Source organism: Halyomorpha halys, unplaced genomic scaffold (genome assembly GCF_000696795.3).
Source record: "Halyomorpha halys isolate HHAL.00 unplaced genomic scaffold, Hhal_1.1 Scaffold1282.1, whole genome shotgun sequence".
Lineage (NCBI taxonomy): Eukaryota > Metazoa > Arthropoda > Insecta > Hemiptera > Pentatomidae > Halyomorpha > Halyomorpha halys.
This window is the reverse complement of record NW_027108234.1, coordinates 412,697-432,267: the sequence shown is the minus strand read 5'-3', so window position 1 is coordinate 432,267 and position 19,571 is coordinate 412,697. Positions and strand designations below refer to the sequence as shown.

The window sequence follows — 19,571 nt, the reverse complement described above, 5'->3', positions numbered from 1 at the left end:
AATATCTATTTCTGGACTGATTTAGTTAAGCAGTTAAGCCGTTGAGCTTAATTTCATAAAAAAAAAACCCAAAAAAACCTTAATTTGAAATAAGCATACTTTCAGTAATATTTCTTGTTAGACACTTCTTTCTTATTTCTTTTGCGAAAGTATGACAGAAATATAAAAATGTTACAGTTTATATTATGTTCCTAATAGTTTATTCAAAGCTAAATTATTATGGAATCAAGATGAGATATACAAAGACTGATTTTATGAAGTCATTTTTTTTATTATATGATTCTCAAAAAAAAAAAGATAAAGTACCCACTGGTATATCACCAAGAGGTTGAGTGTGCCTCAGGTGGGCTATCGAAGCCACAGGCTCGATACACGGCTGATTTAACAGAATATATATTATTATCTGACACAATCAGATTCGAACCCGAGCCCTGAAGGTAAAATAAGAAATTGCACTAAATATATTTTAAAAATTCATAATTTAATTTAAGAAGTTATAAAAAAAAGTGCATATTTTCATTTCTTCAAATTAATATCTTGATTGAAGATTTTAATGGAATTTGTAATGATAAAAATTATATTTTTTATATATTTATAGAAATTCCACCAATAACAACTTGCCATACTTTTTAATCTGAGATTTCTTTTCTATATCATATTAAAATATTTATTTTTATTCTTAAATTTATTAAATAAAAAATATGTAATAGAATTTTACAATAGCTGTTTCTTCTGATATAGGAGTTCCACCGGTGACGGGTGCTTTTCCATTCTTTTGGCGAGCATAGAGAACTCGATCTAAAAATAAATAATCTTAAATTACTGCACATTATAATCTGTTTTGGTACAAGTCATAAAGTACCAATATTTTAAAACGTTTATTCATTTTTTAATCCACCAATATTATTACTTATTTTTTCAATTTCCGTGAAAAGTGGAGAGAGTGTGACTAGTCTATCAAAAAGAATATTTTCAATTAATTTACACATTTAGGATTATCTATGTCCAAACAAAGTATTTCAAAACAAAGGTTTGTCTTTGTTCCATATTGTTATAGGTAACTGGGCCGTATTTAAAAACCGATTAGTTGATAGTTCATGTAAGTATGATATTGGAAAACGATTTTTGTTTCTTCATGTTAATCTGATGCGATTTACTGTTGACCAATCTTATTTTCTGAAGCAGGGAATCGTCTTTTGAAAATAATGTATTTAATATTTGACTTAACTATCAGTCTAGTATGTTGGTGCTTGATGCTTTGAAGACCGGACATCTCCAACCATTTCTGCTCCAAACATTTCGTCCCTGACTCGACCGATTTCTTTGCCATAGTGCGCTTCTTGCCTAAGTTTCAATACGAGTATATTACTTCAATAATAATAGAGCGAATATTATAATATATTCATATATACCTTCAGAAATAATATCATCAGCTAGGCTGTAGTTGTGGTAGTAAAAGAAGTTGTTGTCCATGTCCTGAGCTTTGTCTGAACTGCGAGTTCTTCCTCGGGTACGGTTGCTTTATAGCCCTACCTGACGTGATGCCTCGTTAAACCTGACACCTTCCTTCTCATGATCGACTAATGGAAAATGCCAAACTTCTTCATATTTCTTCCCGCTTTTATTCTTGAAGTGGATTATGTTCTTATTCGTCTAAGCGCACGCAAGCTGACTTAAAGAAAATTGCATTGTTATTCAAAGATCACGACAAGGCCCCTTTTGCGATCATGATATGTAACAGTAATTTCATGGGGATTGTTTTAAGAAAATTGAAGAAATCACGTTCCTTTTATACTTTATATATATAATCATACATTGCAGAGTTGAATTTATTGTGGGTAAAGTCAAATCTTTGACTATCTATGATGAGGAGATTAGTTACTTGAAAACATAAATAATAACAATAATGCATTTTTTGGGAGAACCCTCATATGAATAGTGCTAGCCCGTACAATAAATCTCTTACTAGTACACACAAACATGGATATTCAGAAAGGATAATAAATTAAAAAATACCAATAATCTGCAATAAGGAAATAATGAAGAGGAGACGGTAGCTGCGTGGTAACGCGCCCCTCTGCCAACCCAAAAGTTATGAGATCGAGTCCCCGGCCCTATCCTGTATTTTTCCATATAATTATACAATACTCACTTACAACCTCCTCCTGGGCATTTGTGAGACCCAATAGCCAATAGGTGGCACTCACAAAAATGGGCGTGACGAGGAGTGACGAACCCATCCTATGAAAACCGTCATGTTTTTCCTACGTACATCCTTGGACCTCTATGGTCTGCCTCGCCAATAATAATAAGCTGGCCATGTTTTTCAAATATCTCACAATTAAAAAAATTAATACTGCATTTTTAACATAATTAAACAGACAAAAACAACACATTATATTCAGAAGAATGGTATCCGAAATTAATTTTTGTATTAACACATATTTTGTGAAAAGTTATTCTTTTTTTTTTTTTTTTAATAAATATTACAATCTACCACAAACTTGGGCAATAAGTAATAGAGATTAATGATCACATTCATACAAAAATTAAAAAAAAATTATATATAAACAAAATTTCTATATGTATATGATCAGAAAGATAAATAAATAAAATGAACATAATGATATTATGTACATGAAGAAATGAGGATAAAAAAAAGTAAAATTTTAAACTAATATAAAATCATTAATCACATTTACACTATTATGTCATCATGTACAATATTTGGACTCTATTCCCCACTCATAAGGGGTTGAGCAGGGTTCTTCGAGATCCCAGCGCAGCCCTCTCTCCCACCGCGTAATTTATTCTTAGAACTATTTTATTATTTTTTCTTACATAATGTAAGTGTATCAGCTGAATCTCTTAAATGGCAAATACACAATAAAAGTGACTCTAAATACTCTTTTAAGCAACCTAGTTTTTAAATATAGTCGGAAGGTATAATTAAAATTTTATTTATATAATTTTTGTTTTATGTTCATTTCTTTTATATACTTTGCTTCCCCAATATATTTTGATTTTCTTGAGCAAACAAAAATTAAAATTAATCTGAAAATAAATTGTTAAGTTCTTAAATATGGAAATAATTTATAAACCCAAATCAAATATATTTTCGCAGATAGGTAACTAAAGTATTTAATTAAAATTTAAATTTTAACTTCAGTTAAAATTATTAAATAAAAGTAAACTTGTAAATATTGGCTAGATTAGCCAAAGTTATTTTAGTTACTAGAAAAAAGATAAAATGTTATATGAATGAAAAATATTTAAAGTTTAATTAAAAAGTGCTTCTTTTTCAACTAGTAAATTTTAAATTGCCATTATTTTAAAGAAAAAAACATTAATAAACCACCAATGGATTAATTATCCAATTTAATGATAAATAGCCATACTAATATTACATATAATATTTAAAAACTATCAAATAAAATTAATAAATGTTTTATCCTACTTAATAAAAATTAATATTGAATGCTAACGATAAAAAGACTGGTAATAAAAAACGTATGTGGAACGTTTTATAAAGATTGGTAAATTGAAATAAAAAGAAAAATAATATTAATTCCTATAACAGCGTTTATAAGTTGTAACAGAAAATATCAGGTATCTTATGAATATCCGATTTACCTGTTACTTCTAGGTAGCAGTGACTGCCAAAGGGCAATGCATTGCGGGCACTGTAGACCAAAGCGCCGGGCCACCTCAATTTAGTAATGGGATATTTATTCAACATTTACCCCATAAGATGCGCATTTTAGTGTTTAAAATAAAATTAAAACCGGAATTTAAAAATATATATATAATTGTTAATTTATTTATGAATGTATCAGCAATATTTTCAGTTGTTTTATAAGTTTATTAAAAAAAAAAAAAAAAAATAGAGAGAAAGAGAGGGAGACACACTTTATTGTAAAACTGCCCAAGTGTATTAGGTTCCTATTTGCACAGCGTAATCTACTAACCAATATCTATTTTTTTGATAAAGCTTATAACGTACATATATAATATAAATTTTGGGTTAGAATTGAGAATATGTAAAGGGTAATGTAAGAAAATAAAGGGATATAGAAAAATAGAACGAATATATAATATATATAAAATATATAGGTATAAAAAAACAATAACAATAAAGTTTAAAAAAATATATGTATGCATTACCTATCTATATCTATTTTAGATTAGCATAAAATACAATATATACTTTTTCTTGATATAGCCACCGTAGCCACGCTGGCTTCTCCACCCCTGGCTTTCTTGGGCTACTGTTTTCCAGTTTAATAATTGCAGCTTATGAGAATCTTTGTTGATTCTGTCTATCCACCTGGTTTTTAGCCTGCCACATGATCTATTGTCAACCATACTGTAATGCATTGTTGTGAAGAGGCGACCTGTGGTGCTTCGAGCCACATGTCCCGCCCATCGCCTCCTTGCCTTCATATCATGAGATATTGACTGACCATTTTCTGCAAGCAGTTCATGGTTTGTTCTTCTCCTCAATGTGTTAAGACTCTGATCACAGATCGCTACTTTAATTATACAGAGGATTTTCCATTAAAATCTCTCGTTTCTGCTTTGTACGGTACCTGTCCTAACCTAGGTCTCGCAGGTATATATCAGAGCAGACTTTATCATGACATTGTATATCCTGATTTTTCAGGACTCCCTATATTTATATATTGTAATTTATGCTAATTTAAAATAAATAGTAGTAATAAATGTATTTTTTTGAATTTTATTGTTATTGTTTTTTCATATACACACCTCTTTATATAAATTATATCGTCGTTCTATTATTTTATATTCCTTCATTTCTCTCATTATTTTCCTATATCATCTTTTATGTATCCCCCCTACTAACCCAATATGTATATATATTTTCATTCTTTAGCAGTATAAACTAAAATAATTTTTAAAAAAATTTTAAATATACTAATAATATATAATTCAAAATCTAATGTGTTTTCGCACATAGGTTACTAAAATTTTAAGTTATGTTTTATTATAATTTTAAAATAATACATAACAAATATTTACTGAGCATGTAAGGAAATAAATACATTACAATAACAGTAATTAATATAAAAAGTAATGTTCTTCGAAATATTTTCGTATTTCCTATTATTATTTCAATTTTAGTGCTTACTACAGTACAGTACGTACTCCTATAGAATTTAAAGGGGCATTATAAAAATGCCCTATATTGTTAATTATCTTGTCCCTAGACGAAAAAAGGATCATCGTTATTTATATTATTTTTGAAACAACAGCCAATAGCTTCTGGTTGTTTTTTTTTTTTTTTTGTTATGTTGAGTGCCTAAGTAATTAAACTTTTACATGCAAAAACAAACAAACAAACAAACAAGAACAACAAACATGTTCTCAGAAAACCCTGTTTTTTTTACTATTCTCGTTCTGAAAACTTTCAGGTTCTGTTTTCGATATTCTTCTTTTCTGAATTTAGAATTATAAAATATCTGGTTACTACTTCAAGCCACAGATTTATAAATTATACAAAGACAAATGTTTAGTTGAGCCACTGAATTATTTTATGATTCCCGATAAAAGGCTCATCTGAAGTAACATTATGTAAGACAACCGTAAAAACTAAAATAAAGTGGAAAATTTGGCGTGGAATAAATTACAAATATAATTTTAATTATAACTAAGATACAAGCAAGTATGACTGAGTCATTTGTTTTAGCTTTACTTTAATTATAATTCTAGCTGTAAAGACAAAAATAATGTTATAGATTTATAAATAACTTCTAAAAAATTTTAAAACCTCTGGTGGTCACATACATCTTGCTAGTAGCCAGTTTAATTAATTGATAGGTTATGTAAATAATAAATTTGTACGGAAAAATCCTATTTCCTTCTAATAAATATAAACTGTAGAAAGTATTATTTTAAATTAAAGATTAGTAGTTTACGATTCTGATTAAAAACGGTAGTTTTGTAAATAAAGTGAGAATACTTCGTTATGTTCCTTCAGATTTAAAAATACATCGAAATTATTCGATGTTTTGGGATTCTGCCTTCATTAATATCGAGAATATGGTCTGTAGACTGATATTAAAATTTTAAAAAAAATTATTAAGATAGATTTTACTTTTTTTTTTTTAATGCTTCCATTTTATTATTAATCATATTTTTAAAAATCGATAACAATCTTTTTCAGTAAAAAAAAAATTCTGTAAATTATTACTTCATTATTATTATCATTAAACGAAAATATTCATCAGGATGGCCAAAAATACGCATTTTGCATACTTTTGTTTTTATACACTATTAGTAAGTAAAAAATTTATCATCAACGAATAAGTAAAACCAAATCCCGTCTTATTCGGAATTGATTTTAGCCGAAAACCTAGATCTCTTGTGCTACTAGTGTCTACAGCATCCTTTGGCTCACGTCAGTTGTTTTGTTGCCGTTCTAATCAAATAAACATTTAATGAAATAAATAGAACATTTGAATTATGGTTATTGATCGTTTCATTAAATAGTATGGGAAAACAGCAACAAACAATAGCTGCAACAAAAATAATTAAATACAATGACAATACAGATATGAAATATATAAAAATTATTTCAAGTTTTTGAGGATTTTATCTTTTGTTTATGTCGAGGAAAATACTACAACGTGGTTAAAAACTGTTTTATATATGTATAGGTATTAATTTATCACTCTTGAATATTGGTTGTACATAAAAATATTTACCTCCTGCTTTAAAGTAAGCAGAATATTCCTGAAAAGAGTAGATCTTGTTACACTGACTTGACTTATGGTTCATGTTGATCCTCTACATTTTAATAAATAAAAGGCCTCTGGAGCCGTCGCGACCTCCTCGGTCTTCCAGAGCAGAGCCATGACTGGTTGGAAGTTAGTTTGGAACTTGGGTTCGGATCCTTAAGGCACGCTAGCAGGAAGCAGAGGTTCCCCAATCAAAGTTTCTTAATTAAATTAACTAGAGTATTCTGTGAATCATAACTTAGCCAAGTAGGAAGAGACGTGAGAAAGTTATAAAAGTGAAAAAATATAAAGTATGTAGTACGAAGAGGAAGAGGAGACTACGAACACATGTTGGAAGCGAGGCGTTTACTAGCCGACAAAGGATTCTTTGAGCCGTGGCCTGCCAATGAATTGATTTCATCGAGCCATTCAAACTCCGCCCTCGTTTAGTGTTGTAGTAATACTATCGATTCTCCTTCATGATAGATAGGTGAAGCCCTTCTCATGAGTCATCGCGTAATAATTAATCCCAACTATGGTCATCAAAATATCGAAAAGCCGTCTAGCTTTTCATCTTTTGTATATCTATATAATACACTCGTATTAATCCGAACTAATTAAAACGAGGAAGGTTAGAGAAGTCCAACTTATTCTAGGAATATCAATGAGGTAACACCGAAAATTATTCCGATTAACCCGTCAGGAGTGTCCTTTTTTGTCCTCTAACAGGTATCTTGTGAGCATTTATCTCATGGTAGGCTATTTGCACTATTTTTTTTTAATTGGACGCGTTAATGAAAACAATCTTTACGATTACGTTCAATGTAATTTAAAATTTAAATTGTAGCTCTTCCATCACGGGCTGAAGAATACAGATTTCGTAAAATATCTAAAATCTTCTTGCTTTGGAGTAAAACTAAATTGTAGATGGGAGGGTAAAAGAGGAAGAAACGTAAACAAGCGATAGTGAGAAAAAAGTATAAACAAAAAAGATGAAATACTAGGAAAATAAAGACATTTATTTCCAATGTAAGCAAAATGCTCAATGCTGCACCTTTCCGGGGTTAATAAAACTAACCCATTTTCATTTTTATTTTAAAAGATAACAACTTAGAACTATAAAATATTTGACAACTTTCATACATCATCCTACTTTGAATTGAAATTCATCTTTCCTCGTTTCAGAACAGCTTTTATATTATTCAGTGTGGTAATAATTTTACAAATGAGGCGTTCAGTTTACAGATTGACTCCAATTTCAAGAAGAAATTCTTTTTTTTATTCTTAATTTTAATATTACAATTTACCCTGTATATTATTATATACAGTTTCAATTTTTATATAATGTTTCAATACGCATTTTTTTCAATACTACTAATGTGCCTATTCGTACAAGAGCTGAGAAGAAAAAAACTCAGTTATTTCACCCCAATTTTTGATTACTTTAATGAAAACTATGTATAATTACTAGTCAAAATTGATGAGTCTGCCAAGTATAGATAAGATAATGAAAAATGGCGGCTGTTTCAATTCCTTAAAAAACATTATTTTTTCATTCGGAGCTGTATATCTTAAAAACTACCAACAACACTAGAAAATCTAAAAGAATATTACTTAAAGAAGAGTAAATTTTCTGAAATATTAGCTCCAATAGAGCTATTTACGTCCAATAGTTTTCGAGATAAAGCAACATTTCATAAAAATGTACTGAAAGATCAGTATTTAGTTAATTTATTTTGCGAAATCTATATCTCAAGAACTATACGACGTACAGATGCCTATTAGCAATCAAATTAAATCTAGTTTAATTGTACTATAAAGTAGTTTATGACCTTTACCTTTGTAGGAATAGTAGTTTTCATGATATTTGCTAAAATAAATTAATTTACAGTTGTTCGGACAATAAGTTTGATATATGAAATACCTTATTTCAGATACCATAGGACGTACAGATGTCTGTCTGCACTCAAATTAAAGCTAGTTAAATTTACTATAAAATAATTAATAATGTTTATCTTTGTAGGAGTAGTAGTTTTTATATTTGACAAAATAAACACACAAAATGTTAATTTCTAGTTGTTCGTATAAAATGTTTGAATTTTGAAAAATTATATCTCTAGACCCATAAGACGCACTTATGTCGGCCAGCGTTCAAAATAAAGGAAACTTAACTTACTATCAAGTAGTTTATTTCACTTATCTTCGTAGGGGTAGTAGTTTTTATGATATTCACAAATGAAAATTTGTCCGAACAACTATAAATCAATTTACTTTAGCAAATATCATGAAAACTATTACTCCTACGAAGATAAACGTAAGGAACTACTTTATAGTTCATTAAACTAGCTTTAATTTGAGTGCTAACAGAAATATATACGTCAAATGGTTTTTGAGATATAGATTTTTTAAAATTATTCACTAGCTACTGATCTTTCAGTACGTTCCTTACAACATTTTTATGAAATGTTGCTTTTTAAAAAGCTTTACCTCGAGAACTATTGAACGTAAATAGTTCTATTAGGGCTTACAGTTTAGCAAATTTACTCTACTTTAAATGATGTTCTCTTTTAGATTGCTCTCTCTTAGATTTTCTATTGTTCCTGGTGGTTTTAAAGATATATAGCTCCGAATAAAAAATTAATTATTTTTATCGTTTTGATAAAGTCGCCATTTGTTATTCCCCCTACCTATACTTGGCAGACTCATCAGTTTTGACTAGTAATTATACATAGTTACCCAATCATTAAAGTAATTAAAAGTTGGGGTGAAATAACTGCCTTTTTTCTTCTCTTGGGTTCTTGTACAATAGTACATATATTACCTGTTGTCTTCTTATGTTTCTTGTTTTTGCTTTAAATGGTTTAATGGTTTTTATCATGTTTTTGTTCTTGGCCCTGATGAAGGCCTGAAATTCTGGCCGAAACGTTAGCTCTAATAAATAAGTTTTAGATTTTTAATAATAATAAGTTTTAAATAGCCAGAATAATGGTCTCCTAATTACTACAATTATAGCTTTATATATAGTGCAATAATTGCGATTGAACAATAATATTGAATCATTGATTATGACTTTGATCTACAATCGTATAGATCATAGTGGATGATTCTTCAATATATTGAATAATTTAAGAAGAGTTCGATTTTTATTACGCAATTAATCAAATATTGCTCCGCCTGTGAGCAATATTGTGTAATATAAATTCAGTTCTGTTTTTACGATGGTGTAGTGAACATCATATTAAGAAAGGTTCACGGCATTGGGGGATGTAAGAAATAAAAACTACGGCAATAGAATTTAAAGAAATTATTAATAGAAACATTTATTCGTTCATATGGAAAGTGTCTTACAAGTATATAAAGTACCAGGCCTTCATAGGTGTTGTATATTGGCTAAAAAAAAAAAAAATAATAAGTTTTTGGAATAAGAAACTGCAGGAGCAGGTGATTTACAACCATACCATGTGATCGACACATAATTTTATGTTGTTTAAAATAAATTTTTTTCTTTAATCTACATATTAGTTCGGGTTTTTAAATTTATTTGTTGTGTTTTTTGTAAACTGTTGTACTGTTGTGTCTGTCTTTGGTTTGATTTCACATTGCTATCTAATAATAAATTCGTTTAACGGATCGAACGTGGGTAGTGGTTCAATGGAGAGGGTCTGAGAGAGTAAAGTTGTAAATTAAATTAAATAAAATAATAAATAGAATAAATTAAAATATTTTTATGTAGTGTGTAGACGAGTATTGATTGTAGGAGGAAAAGGTAGTAAAAAAATGTTTTATATCATGTAAATATATGTATTGTATATATATATATCCGATCAATAAAGCATTTCTCTCAATATTTTAGTAAGAGCTATCGTTTACGGATTTTTGTCGAAAAACCTAAAAAAGACCTATTGGATCGAAAATTTCTAATTCATTACTTTATCGAATTAATTATCTAATTAGTAACCGTTTTAGGACAGCCAGAAATGCGTTTCTGTAATAAGTTAGGATTCACATGTGCACTATGTGCCATAGTTTTGGAAAAAATTGAAAACAAATTTCGTATTTCGGTTTACGACATACTACTTTACCAAATTAATAATTATGATATTCATTTGACGCAGAATTTAATGTTGTTTAATTGTTTATGATATGACTGTTTCGCCAGGATGCACCGTTTAGGAGTAATAGGTGAAAAAAAAGATCTTTCCTCATTTCGTCGAATTAATTATCTAATTAGAATGAGTTTTAGAACCGCTAGAAATGCCTTTCTGTCTTAATTGTGATATAAACTAATTTTCAATAGGCAGATGTCTGTTCTATGAGATGGATTTCATGCGCGATCTTCTTGGTCCTGCTTAACAATTATTTATATCTCTTTATTCAGTTTTTAGTCTTATTAATTGATATACATTTTAAGTTTTTATCCAACTTTTGATGAGATCCAATGAGTGGAGATATTCATTTTAATACTAAGTTAAACAAAAAAACAATTTAATGATTTTTAAAAATATGTTTTTGTAATAAAAAATAAAGGTTATAATAATTTTTTTGGTATTTAAGAGATGGAAAAGATAGAGGATAATTTATGTATAAAAATGAATTTATTTATTATTACCCTCCCCTTTAACTCCAAACCTTCCACCCAATTTTGCTCAATGTGTTACATTAGTCAGAAAAGAATTTTGTGAAGTATGCTCGTTATCAGCTCAGTCCATAGTGTAACCAAGTAATAGTGATAATCGCAAAAATCGTTTATCATTCTTATTTTTTAATAAACATTTTTATTAGCTGGTTTCTCATTCCGAAAAACGAAACGACCATGTTGTATCTAATAGGTTCTATACAGCTCTACAGCTATAGTAATATTTTATATAATGTATTAATATAAATATGAGATCAGAGTGCTCAGTGGTAAGGCACTGTGTTACTAATCCCAAGCACCCGAGGGTTCGAGTTCGGTTGTTACAGATAATTATTTATTTTTTTGCTATAACCGTGAGTCAAGCCTTTGGGTTCAGGGGCCCTCCGGGATCTACTTTACCCTCATAAAGTGGATACTCTTAATTAGAGGAAAATCTGGCAGTCTAGCGTGATTGTGACCAAATCATCTCCTTGTACAACCGTTAATATATCAACAGTACTTCCTTAGTACTGCACTCCTAACACTTCATGGATTGTATCGGTACAAATTTATTTATTTTTTTTACTAATATATATGTGTGTGTGTTTGTATTACATAATTATTAATATAAATAAGATATGTAGTGTAGTAGTAGTAAGATATAATAAGGGTAATATATTATTACTGATAAATTATTATCTGGATTAATTTCTTTATTCTGAGAATCGCTCGTAAATTCATCAGAATATAAACTTATATTTTATTGAAAATATTACATTTTATTATGTACTAATTAATGTAAGGAATAATTGTGTGACTCTGTAATGTCAAATGTTAGCCATAAATGAGACTGAATATTATAAGGAACCCATACACGGCCAGTTGGAACGGCTGGATTTAGAAACCAGACTTGAATCATGAAGACTCCTTCACAATCAGTCTGATTGACGCTTAAGATCAAATGATATGTAGAACAGTAAGGATCTTGTGCAATGTATTTTTCGATTCGCAATAAACAGGAAGCTTATTGTGTAATTATTTTGGCATTTACTTGCAAGAATAAAGTACTTACTGCCTCCCCACACCATTCCCTTTTCAGTGCTCACTCCATTACAAATTTTGAATGTTTGGATTTCAAAATTTTCTTTAGTTTTACACTAGAATGCTGCACGTCATCCTTTACTTTACTGCCATTTGGACTGACGTTTTAGGGGTCCCTTTATAAGTTAATGTTATAAATGTTATTTTGTATTACAGCAGACCAGTGATCTTAATAGCAGGTTATTACTATCTGAATTGTCAGTGTATTCAATTATATTTATGCGGCTATTATTTATTTCCCACATTCTTCATAGAAGTGATCAATAAACATAATTTAAATGTGCTAATAATCTTGTATTTATTTTTAAAAGTTTATTTATATATATATCGGAAATAAAACAACTGCTGTGAGCCAAGGATGCTGAGGACCATCGTAGCACCACATGTTTTTGGGCAAATCATTTCCGAGAAATACAGGGTTTGTCTTTACTCATTCGTTTATGGTATCATTATTTGGTACTAATGATCTATAGAAACCTAAGTGTGCAAAATGAGTATTTTTGGTCTTCCTGTGGAATATTTTTCCAAAATCGTAAAAAAAGTTTATTTGGTATGAATCTACAGAAGATTTCATGCTGTAAAAGATTGTTATTAATTTTTCAAAATATGATTAATAACAAAATGGGGGCCAAAAAAAAAGAAGACTCGGTATCTTAAATACTATTTTAATCTTATCTATAGTTAATTAATTTTTAATAATTATAAATGATAATCTTTTGAAATTTTAATTATAAAATTTAAGACTGCAATACTTTTTCTTGAAATTAACAAAGCTAGAAACCCAAATCATCAAATAATTTCTATGTAATAAGGTTATAGGAATAGAACAAGTTATCAAACTGTATTTAAAAAACTACTATTTTCGGTCAGAATGCAAGCTACTAACCCTAAATTTAAAATAAAATTATTAACAGTTTTTTTTTGTTTTTTTTTAGAAGAAAATGGGATATCCCCTTTTAAATGTATTGTTTACAATATCTTCCAATTTATTAATTGAATGTCTTCATTAAACTAATCAGATGTATGTGAACTGGTTGTCAGGTGTAGAAATTATTTATAAATCAGGATTGGCGGATTTTTTTGCTTAGTTTTGTATGATTTCGTGCCTTATTTATTAATGAATCGAATAATTTAAAATATATAAATCTCCCAGAACATTCTAGATGCTCGTTTGAAGGATAATTAAATCATGAAATAATATATATTTCAAAATTAATTATATAAAAATAAAATCTTTATCGAACCAAAATGGGTAAAGACACAAGGGAATATTTTATTGGCCTTAGGAGGCTAAATTGTAAGAGTAGTTCTGGAGTGGACACAGGCGTTCAAATCCTTCCCATGTTCTTTACTGAAACGATAAATTAACATAATTAAAATTTACTAATTATCTTATATTTGTTTTATTAAAAGTTTATTTAAACAGACTGATTAATTATATAACAAGTGATGTTAGCTGAGTACGGTACTGTATTGCTGGTACTGTAGAACGTAGCGCCGGGGTCCCCCTTTTTACTTAATAAAATATGTTGACATTCGTATTGTTTTGTAATTCACACTATACCCTTTTTAAAAACTTAATAAGTGGACAAGATTCTATAATTTTATATAAATATTTATATGACAAAATTTAGTTAAATTTAAATGTGAAAAATTGGTATGTATATATGTTGTTATTCCCTTTAAAAATAATTATTCTTTATATTTTATTTTATGTTTGTCAAAGAAGGAAAAATGCATTGGTTTAAGGAAGAAAATTATAATTAGATATGTAGCTGAATAATGGAAAAAAAATGAAGAATAATAATGATAAAAGATTAGAAAAAAATATGAAAATATAATGAAAGAATAAAAAAACAAACAAAAATAATGTATCAATATTATTTATAATAAATTTACTGTACTATGCCTATATGTTATAAGATTTTTTAAAAAATTGTCAAGTTTAGTATCCTGTGTATTTAGCAACCCAATACATTTGGACAGCCCAACTTTTTTGAATCAAGTTTTTTTCTCTCCTCTGAAGGAATTTATTTTTTGTTTCTTTTAAATGCCCTTAAACATTACCTGCTAAATATTTACAATAGAACCTTTTACTATCACATATCCAAATTGGATCAGAAAAGAATGCAGTTTTGGAACAATCTGTGAGGATTTCTTTGTAACGTTTCTAGATAGCTAGGTAGAACAATAGTATATACTATTTATTTTAACTTATTTAATAACCCTGCATAATTTATATTGATATTTTTCGAATCTGCTTTATTGTTTATTACCTTTCCAAAACTGTCCGTTTTTTCTGTTGTTTTTAATAGTTTCCTTCTAAATTTATTTTTCTCTTTACATATAATAAATTTCTGATCCTTTTATTTTTTATTTATTTCTAGGTTAATTCTTAGTCTTACAGTCAGTCATTCGTATATTTGTATATTCTGGTCATTTCCTCCAGTACATACTCCAGAGCAGTTTAAGCAACAATGTAACAATAGAGGGAAATCGTACCGGCCAACACCAGGGTCATGATAATGTAACAGAATAAAAAATTACCTGCTATAGAGTGACTCGAAATCGGCCCTGGGAAATAAGAAGTACAGTACCTTATTCACTGAGCTACCCCGCTTCCTAACATCCCTCATACTTTTTTAATGTTATTTTTAAATCTTGGATATTTGATTTGTTTTATTATTTCTTTTTTATACTTCTCTATTAAAATTTTTATTTATCACGAAAACCTAGATATTTTTATAATACTTTTAGAATAAATATTATCTAAAATATTTTATATATATTATTGCTTCAATAGTGTTGATTTTTTGTTCATCTGTCACTTTTATTTCTTTGTTTCTAGTAATAATAGTTTATATTGAATTTCTAATAACACTTATTATTTAAATGATAAGATGCTTGAGAGTATGTATGCTAGCAGAGATTCGAGAAATAATCTGAAATAAGGTCACTAGTATTATTTTCTTTGTTTATACAGTATTTCCCTGCTAATTGTCTCGGACTACAGAGAATAAAATACGGAATTACACGAAATTCCGATCTTTAATCTTTAACATATTTTATATTGTATTATATTGAAAGTGCTGCCTACATCTTCATCCCGATATTTTACCAGTTTTTATTTTGCAAAGGCTTATTTAAATCGATTGAACAGGATATGCCAAATAAAACAATGGAACTGAAAGACGAAACTTGCATAGGACGAAAGATTTTCATGGAAAGAATCTTTGCATTTGTAAGATGTACACTGAATATGAATTTAGTAATTCTGGAGTATAATAAATTTCACTGTGAGTGTGAATTCAGTTTTTATCGTAGTTTTAGTGTAGGTTCAATGAGATTGATGTGGTTTGCATTTCACCTTCTTGTTAAAAGTTTAATAATTAATGTCTGTCAAGTCACAGATTATTTTATATTGAGTTATTGACATTTCATTTAAAATCAATATGAAAATTTTATGGTTAATGAACTTTTCGATATTAAAAATAAACTCTAGAACTAATCATTCCATTTAATAATTATGATTTAAATTTGCAATTAATTATCATCAAATGATTAAATAGCTCAAGGACTATTGAATACTTACATGAATCCTTTGAGCATAAATTGCTTAGTAGAGAGGGTGAGAAATTAGACACTTTTATCAGTTTCCCTTCCTTGAAGCAGTTTCGTGACTCGCTGCCTACTTAACTGTTTCTTAGCTCAACAACCATTGAAACTGAAGGATTTTAAACGGCTTTTAAGCTGCTAACTGAACTTTCGTTTCTGTTCCTAATTTCTCTTTAATACGCTAATATTATTCATCATTGCGGTATAAATGCAGATGTTATATAGGATTCACTGTTTGTATTAAAACATATAATATTAAAAATAAATTTTGTAGCTTCTCCTAAATAGCATTTCTACTGATCATTTATCTTTTAAATATCTTTTTTTAATTATCTACATTTATAAATCATTAAAAAAAAGGATTAAAATAAATGTTCACAGTGTATTTAGCGAACGTGTTGAGAGATAATTTTAATATTTCTACTTGTAGTCTAATTTTTTTTCATCATCGTATTTAATCAATTATAATCATCTTTCATTTTGATAAAAATGATCTTATGATTTCTTACAAAATTAGGCTAAGTAGTTTTTGAAAGAAAAAAATAATAATAAGCTATGATTTGATGGGATTTTCAAGATAGAAACTTTTTAAAAAATATATTAGTTTTTTATTTGAATTTTGTAAATTATTATTATTTAATATTTATTTTATTTTATGATAATTTTGTTACTAAATTAATTTTCATATTTTTTAAAATTAATTAAAACTTCGGAAAGAGGAAATTCCTCTCAATTCAATACATAGATTGGCTAGATTGGAAAGCAATAAAAAGTCACTATTTTTTTTTTTAATTATCATCACATCTCAATTTGATAAAAATGGTCTCATGATATTTTAGTAGATATCGGTTAAGTAGCCCTAAAAAATAAAATATTAGCAATGCTTTGAAGTGATTTTCAAAATAAAAACTTTAAAAATTGTGTAAAATATAGAAAATAAATTGTTTGTAATTTTTAAATGCTTTCCGCAAGGGTGTAAGGTGTGTGTGATATTTCATATCAATTTTAGATTTCTCCTCGGTGAATTTTTGTATAAAAATAATTAAAATCATTTTAATCATTAATAGTTAATAATATAAATAATTTAGTCATATATCAGGAGAAGATAGTTGGGAGTGCGATCAGAGAATAACACAAATAAGTAAAAAAAATTATGTATTAGTGTCAACGTTTCGGCTAGAATTTTTAGCCATTATCAGGGCTAAGAACAAAAAACAAGATAATAACCAGTAAATAAAGGATATATAGAATAATTTAATTAAATTATAATAATTTAAAAATTAAAGTTATGAAAAAAAAAATATATGTAACTTATTATTATTAAATTAAAGTATTCATATTTTGTTGTTTCTTTGCAGTATATAACTTTATATTTTTATTTCTTTAATTATGTTATTTTACTTACATATTTGTTGTTTGTTTGTTAGTTTTGAAAGGGCGTTTAACAGCCTGGTCATCAACGCCCGTTGGTTGTAGGCTTTGGTAAGGCCTAGTTGTTTTAGTGATAGCTTTGGTATGGTGTACTGATCCGTTCCAATTATAATTAAATTTGTGGCAATTATAATTTGTTTAATAATCGTTACGATACGATACTTACATATTTAATTACCTATGTATAAGTTTATTTCCCACTTATTTCATTACTTTATTTTTATCTATATTCATTCTGTACAATTATTTACTTTTATCATTTATCCATGGGTTGTTATCTTGTTTTTATTCTTAGCCCTGATGAAGACTAAATATTCTGGCCGAAACATTGGACTAATAAATAATTTTTTAACTTATTTTTGTTATTCTCTGACCGCACCCCCAACCATCTCCTACATATTGTCCTCGGTCAATTTTCTTCTCATCATTGTAATTTAGTTACAAATTGTTGGTTTTTATATAATCGATATTATTTAGACTTCATACAATAATTTATTTGAAATACATCATAGTAAATAATTAATTTTTTTTTTACATAAAGCTTGGCATCCTTACGTTTTGGGGTTGTACTTTATCCTCAGTTTTACGTTTGTATTTTTTTTCTAGTCTGAGCCAATATTTTTTAAAACGATACTACCAATTCATCATTATGAAATTTTGTTATCTTATGAAACAAAAAACTTCCACATAATCACTTGAAAGATATTTGAACCTAAATCCTTCCTTACAAAGATGCGGTTCTATGTTTATTAATTCGAATAACACGAAAACTATACATCTCCGGAAAATCTAAGATGTTCATTTGATAGGTAATTAAACCGTCTACAAAGCAAAACTTAAAAGAATCCTAACCGGACCAATAACAGCGAAGATGTAGCAGATTTTTTTTTATTCGGTAATGATAATAATAAAACTTTATTTACGAATTTACATTAACAAAATTACATTCACGTGATTCTCATCCATACAATCAAACAAAATTAGTTAAATATAATGAAAATTGTATTTAATTTATGAATTTACTTACATATTAATTGACTACATAAATTAATCAACAATACTAGCTTAGTAAATATGGTTTATTGTTTTATGAATGTTTATTGTTTATTGTTTTATGAATGTTGTGTTTAAGAACGAATTTGTTGTAGTAGCCTATCTCTTTTATTAATGGATTATGGAAGATGTTGTTTCAATGGACTAGTTAGCTATTCTTGTTAAGACAAGTTGTATTAAAGGGATTTGCAAGTCTTGGAGGATGGTTATTATATTTGTGTAGCGGAACGAATTCTTGACTTTTTTTCATAGATAAATTATCCCCAGTTTTCTTTGATTCGTAACAAGTGTGAGGTTTATATGAATAACTGATTTATACAAAATTAATTTATTGTGGGAGCTTAATTTGGATTTTTTTTGTGAAAATATTAGAATGATTATTATTTTTTTTTACCTCATCGACCCTCCTTTGGGTATATTCTGTGAATGTAATCAATCTGTCCAATGTTAAACTCTCGGGACTATTTTGTATTGGATTCCGCACACAAAGCGTTGAAAGTCGTGTGAGTGTGAACACCAAATGTTTTATTATACTCAAGGATTTCAAATTGTTTTCAGTTAATATTTCCTTAGGAGCATGCGTGCACTCAATTTGCATCTTACCTGGCGATGGTTTTTCTATCTTTTGTTTCACTGCAGCTTCCTCCATTTCTTTCTTCATTTTAGCGGAAGAAATGGCTTGAGCTATGAGTTCCAATCTGGTAGTTGTCTGTTTTAGTTCAATCTCTTTCTCCAAATAGCCATTGTTGATTAGACTGTTCAGCAAAGTTTCTGATGATCTCTATCAACAGTTTAAAAATTGGTAATGTAAAAATAAATTAAGTATATTTAAAAAGAAAAGTGGTACAAAAAATATATTTAAATATTTTTGAGAACTTTGAAGATATAAAAATATTTTCAAGATATTAATTTCGTATTCAACTTCTCATTGGGTTCACGGAGAACCCAAATCCATCTGTCATAAAGTTAGTAACGAATGTTGTGGCTTCACTTACTCTAATATGTTTCATATATATATA

At 28.2% G+C, this 19,571-nt stretch overlaps 1 protein-coding gene across 4 annotated transcripts in view; it reads right to left on the bottom strand.

The window, feature by feature from the left end:
• Positions 1-19,571, bottom strand: part of LOC106689118 (inactive ubiquitin carboxyl-terminal hydrolase MINDY-4B) — a 48,304-nt gene that overhangs the window by 7,733 nt on the left and 21,000 nt on the right. Inside the window, exons 1-3 of one of the 4 annotated variants that reach the window (XM_067046598.1) lie at positions 1,413-1,512; positions 1,231-1,344; positions 719-801 (exon numbers count right to left, since the gene is read on the bottom strand). In XM_067046598.1, coding sequence (XP_066902699.1) covers positions 719-801; positions 1,231-1,344; positions 1,413-1,473 — 258 coding nt within the window. In that variant the 5' untranslated portion in view covers positions 1,474-1,512. Of the gene's footprint in view, positions 1-718; positions 802-1,230; positions 1,345-1,412; positions 1,513-6,725; positions 6,823-19,155; positions 19,334-19,571 lie in introns of those variants that run through there. The other 3 variants (XM_014433910.3, XM_067046599.1, XM_067046600.1) reach the window with 3 other exon arrangements.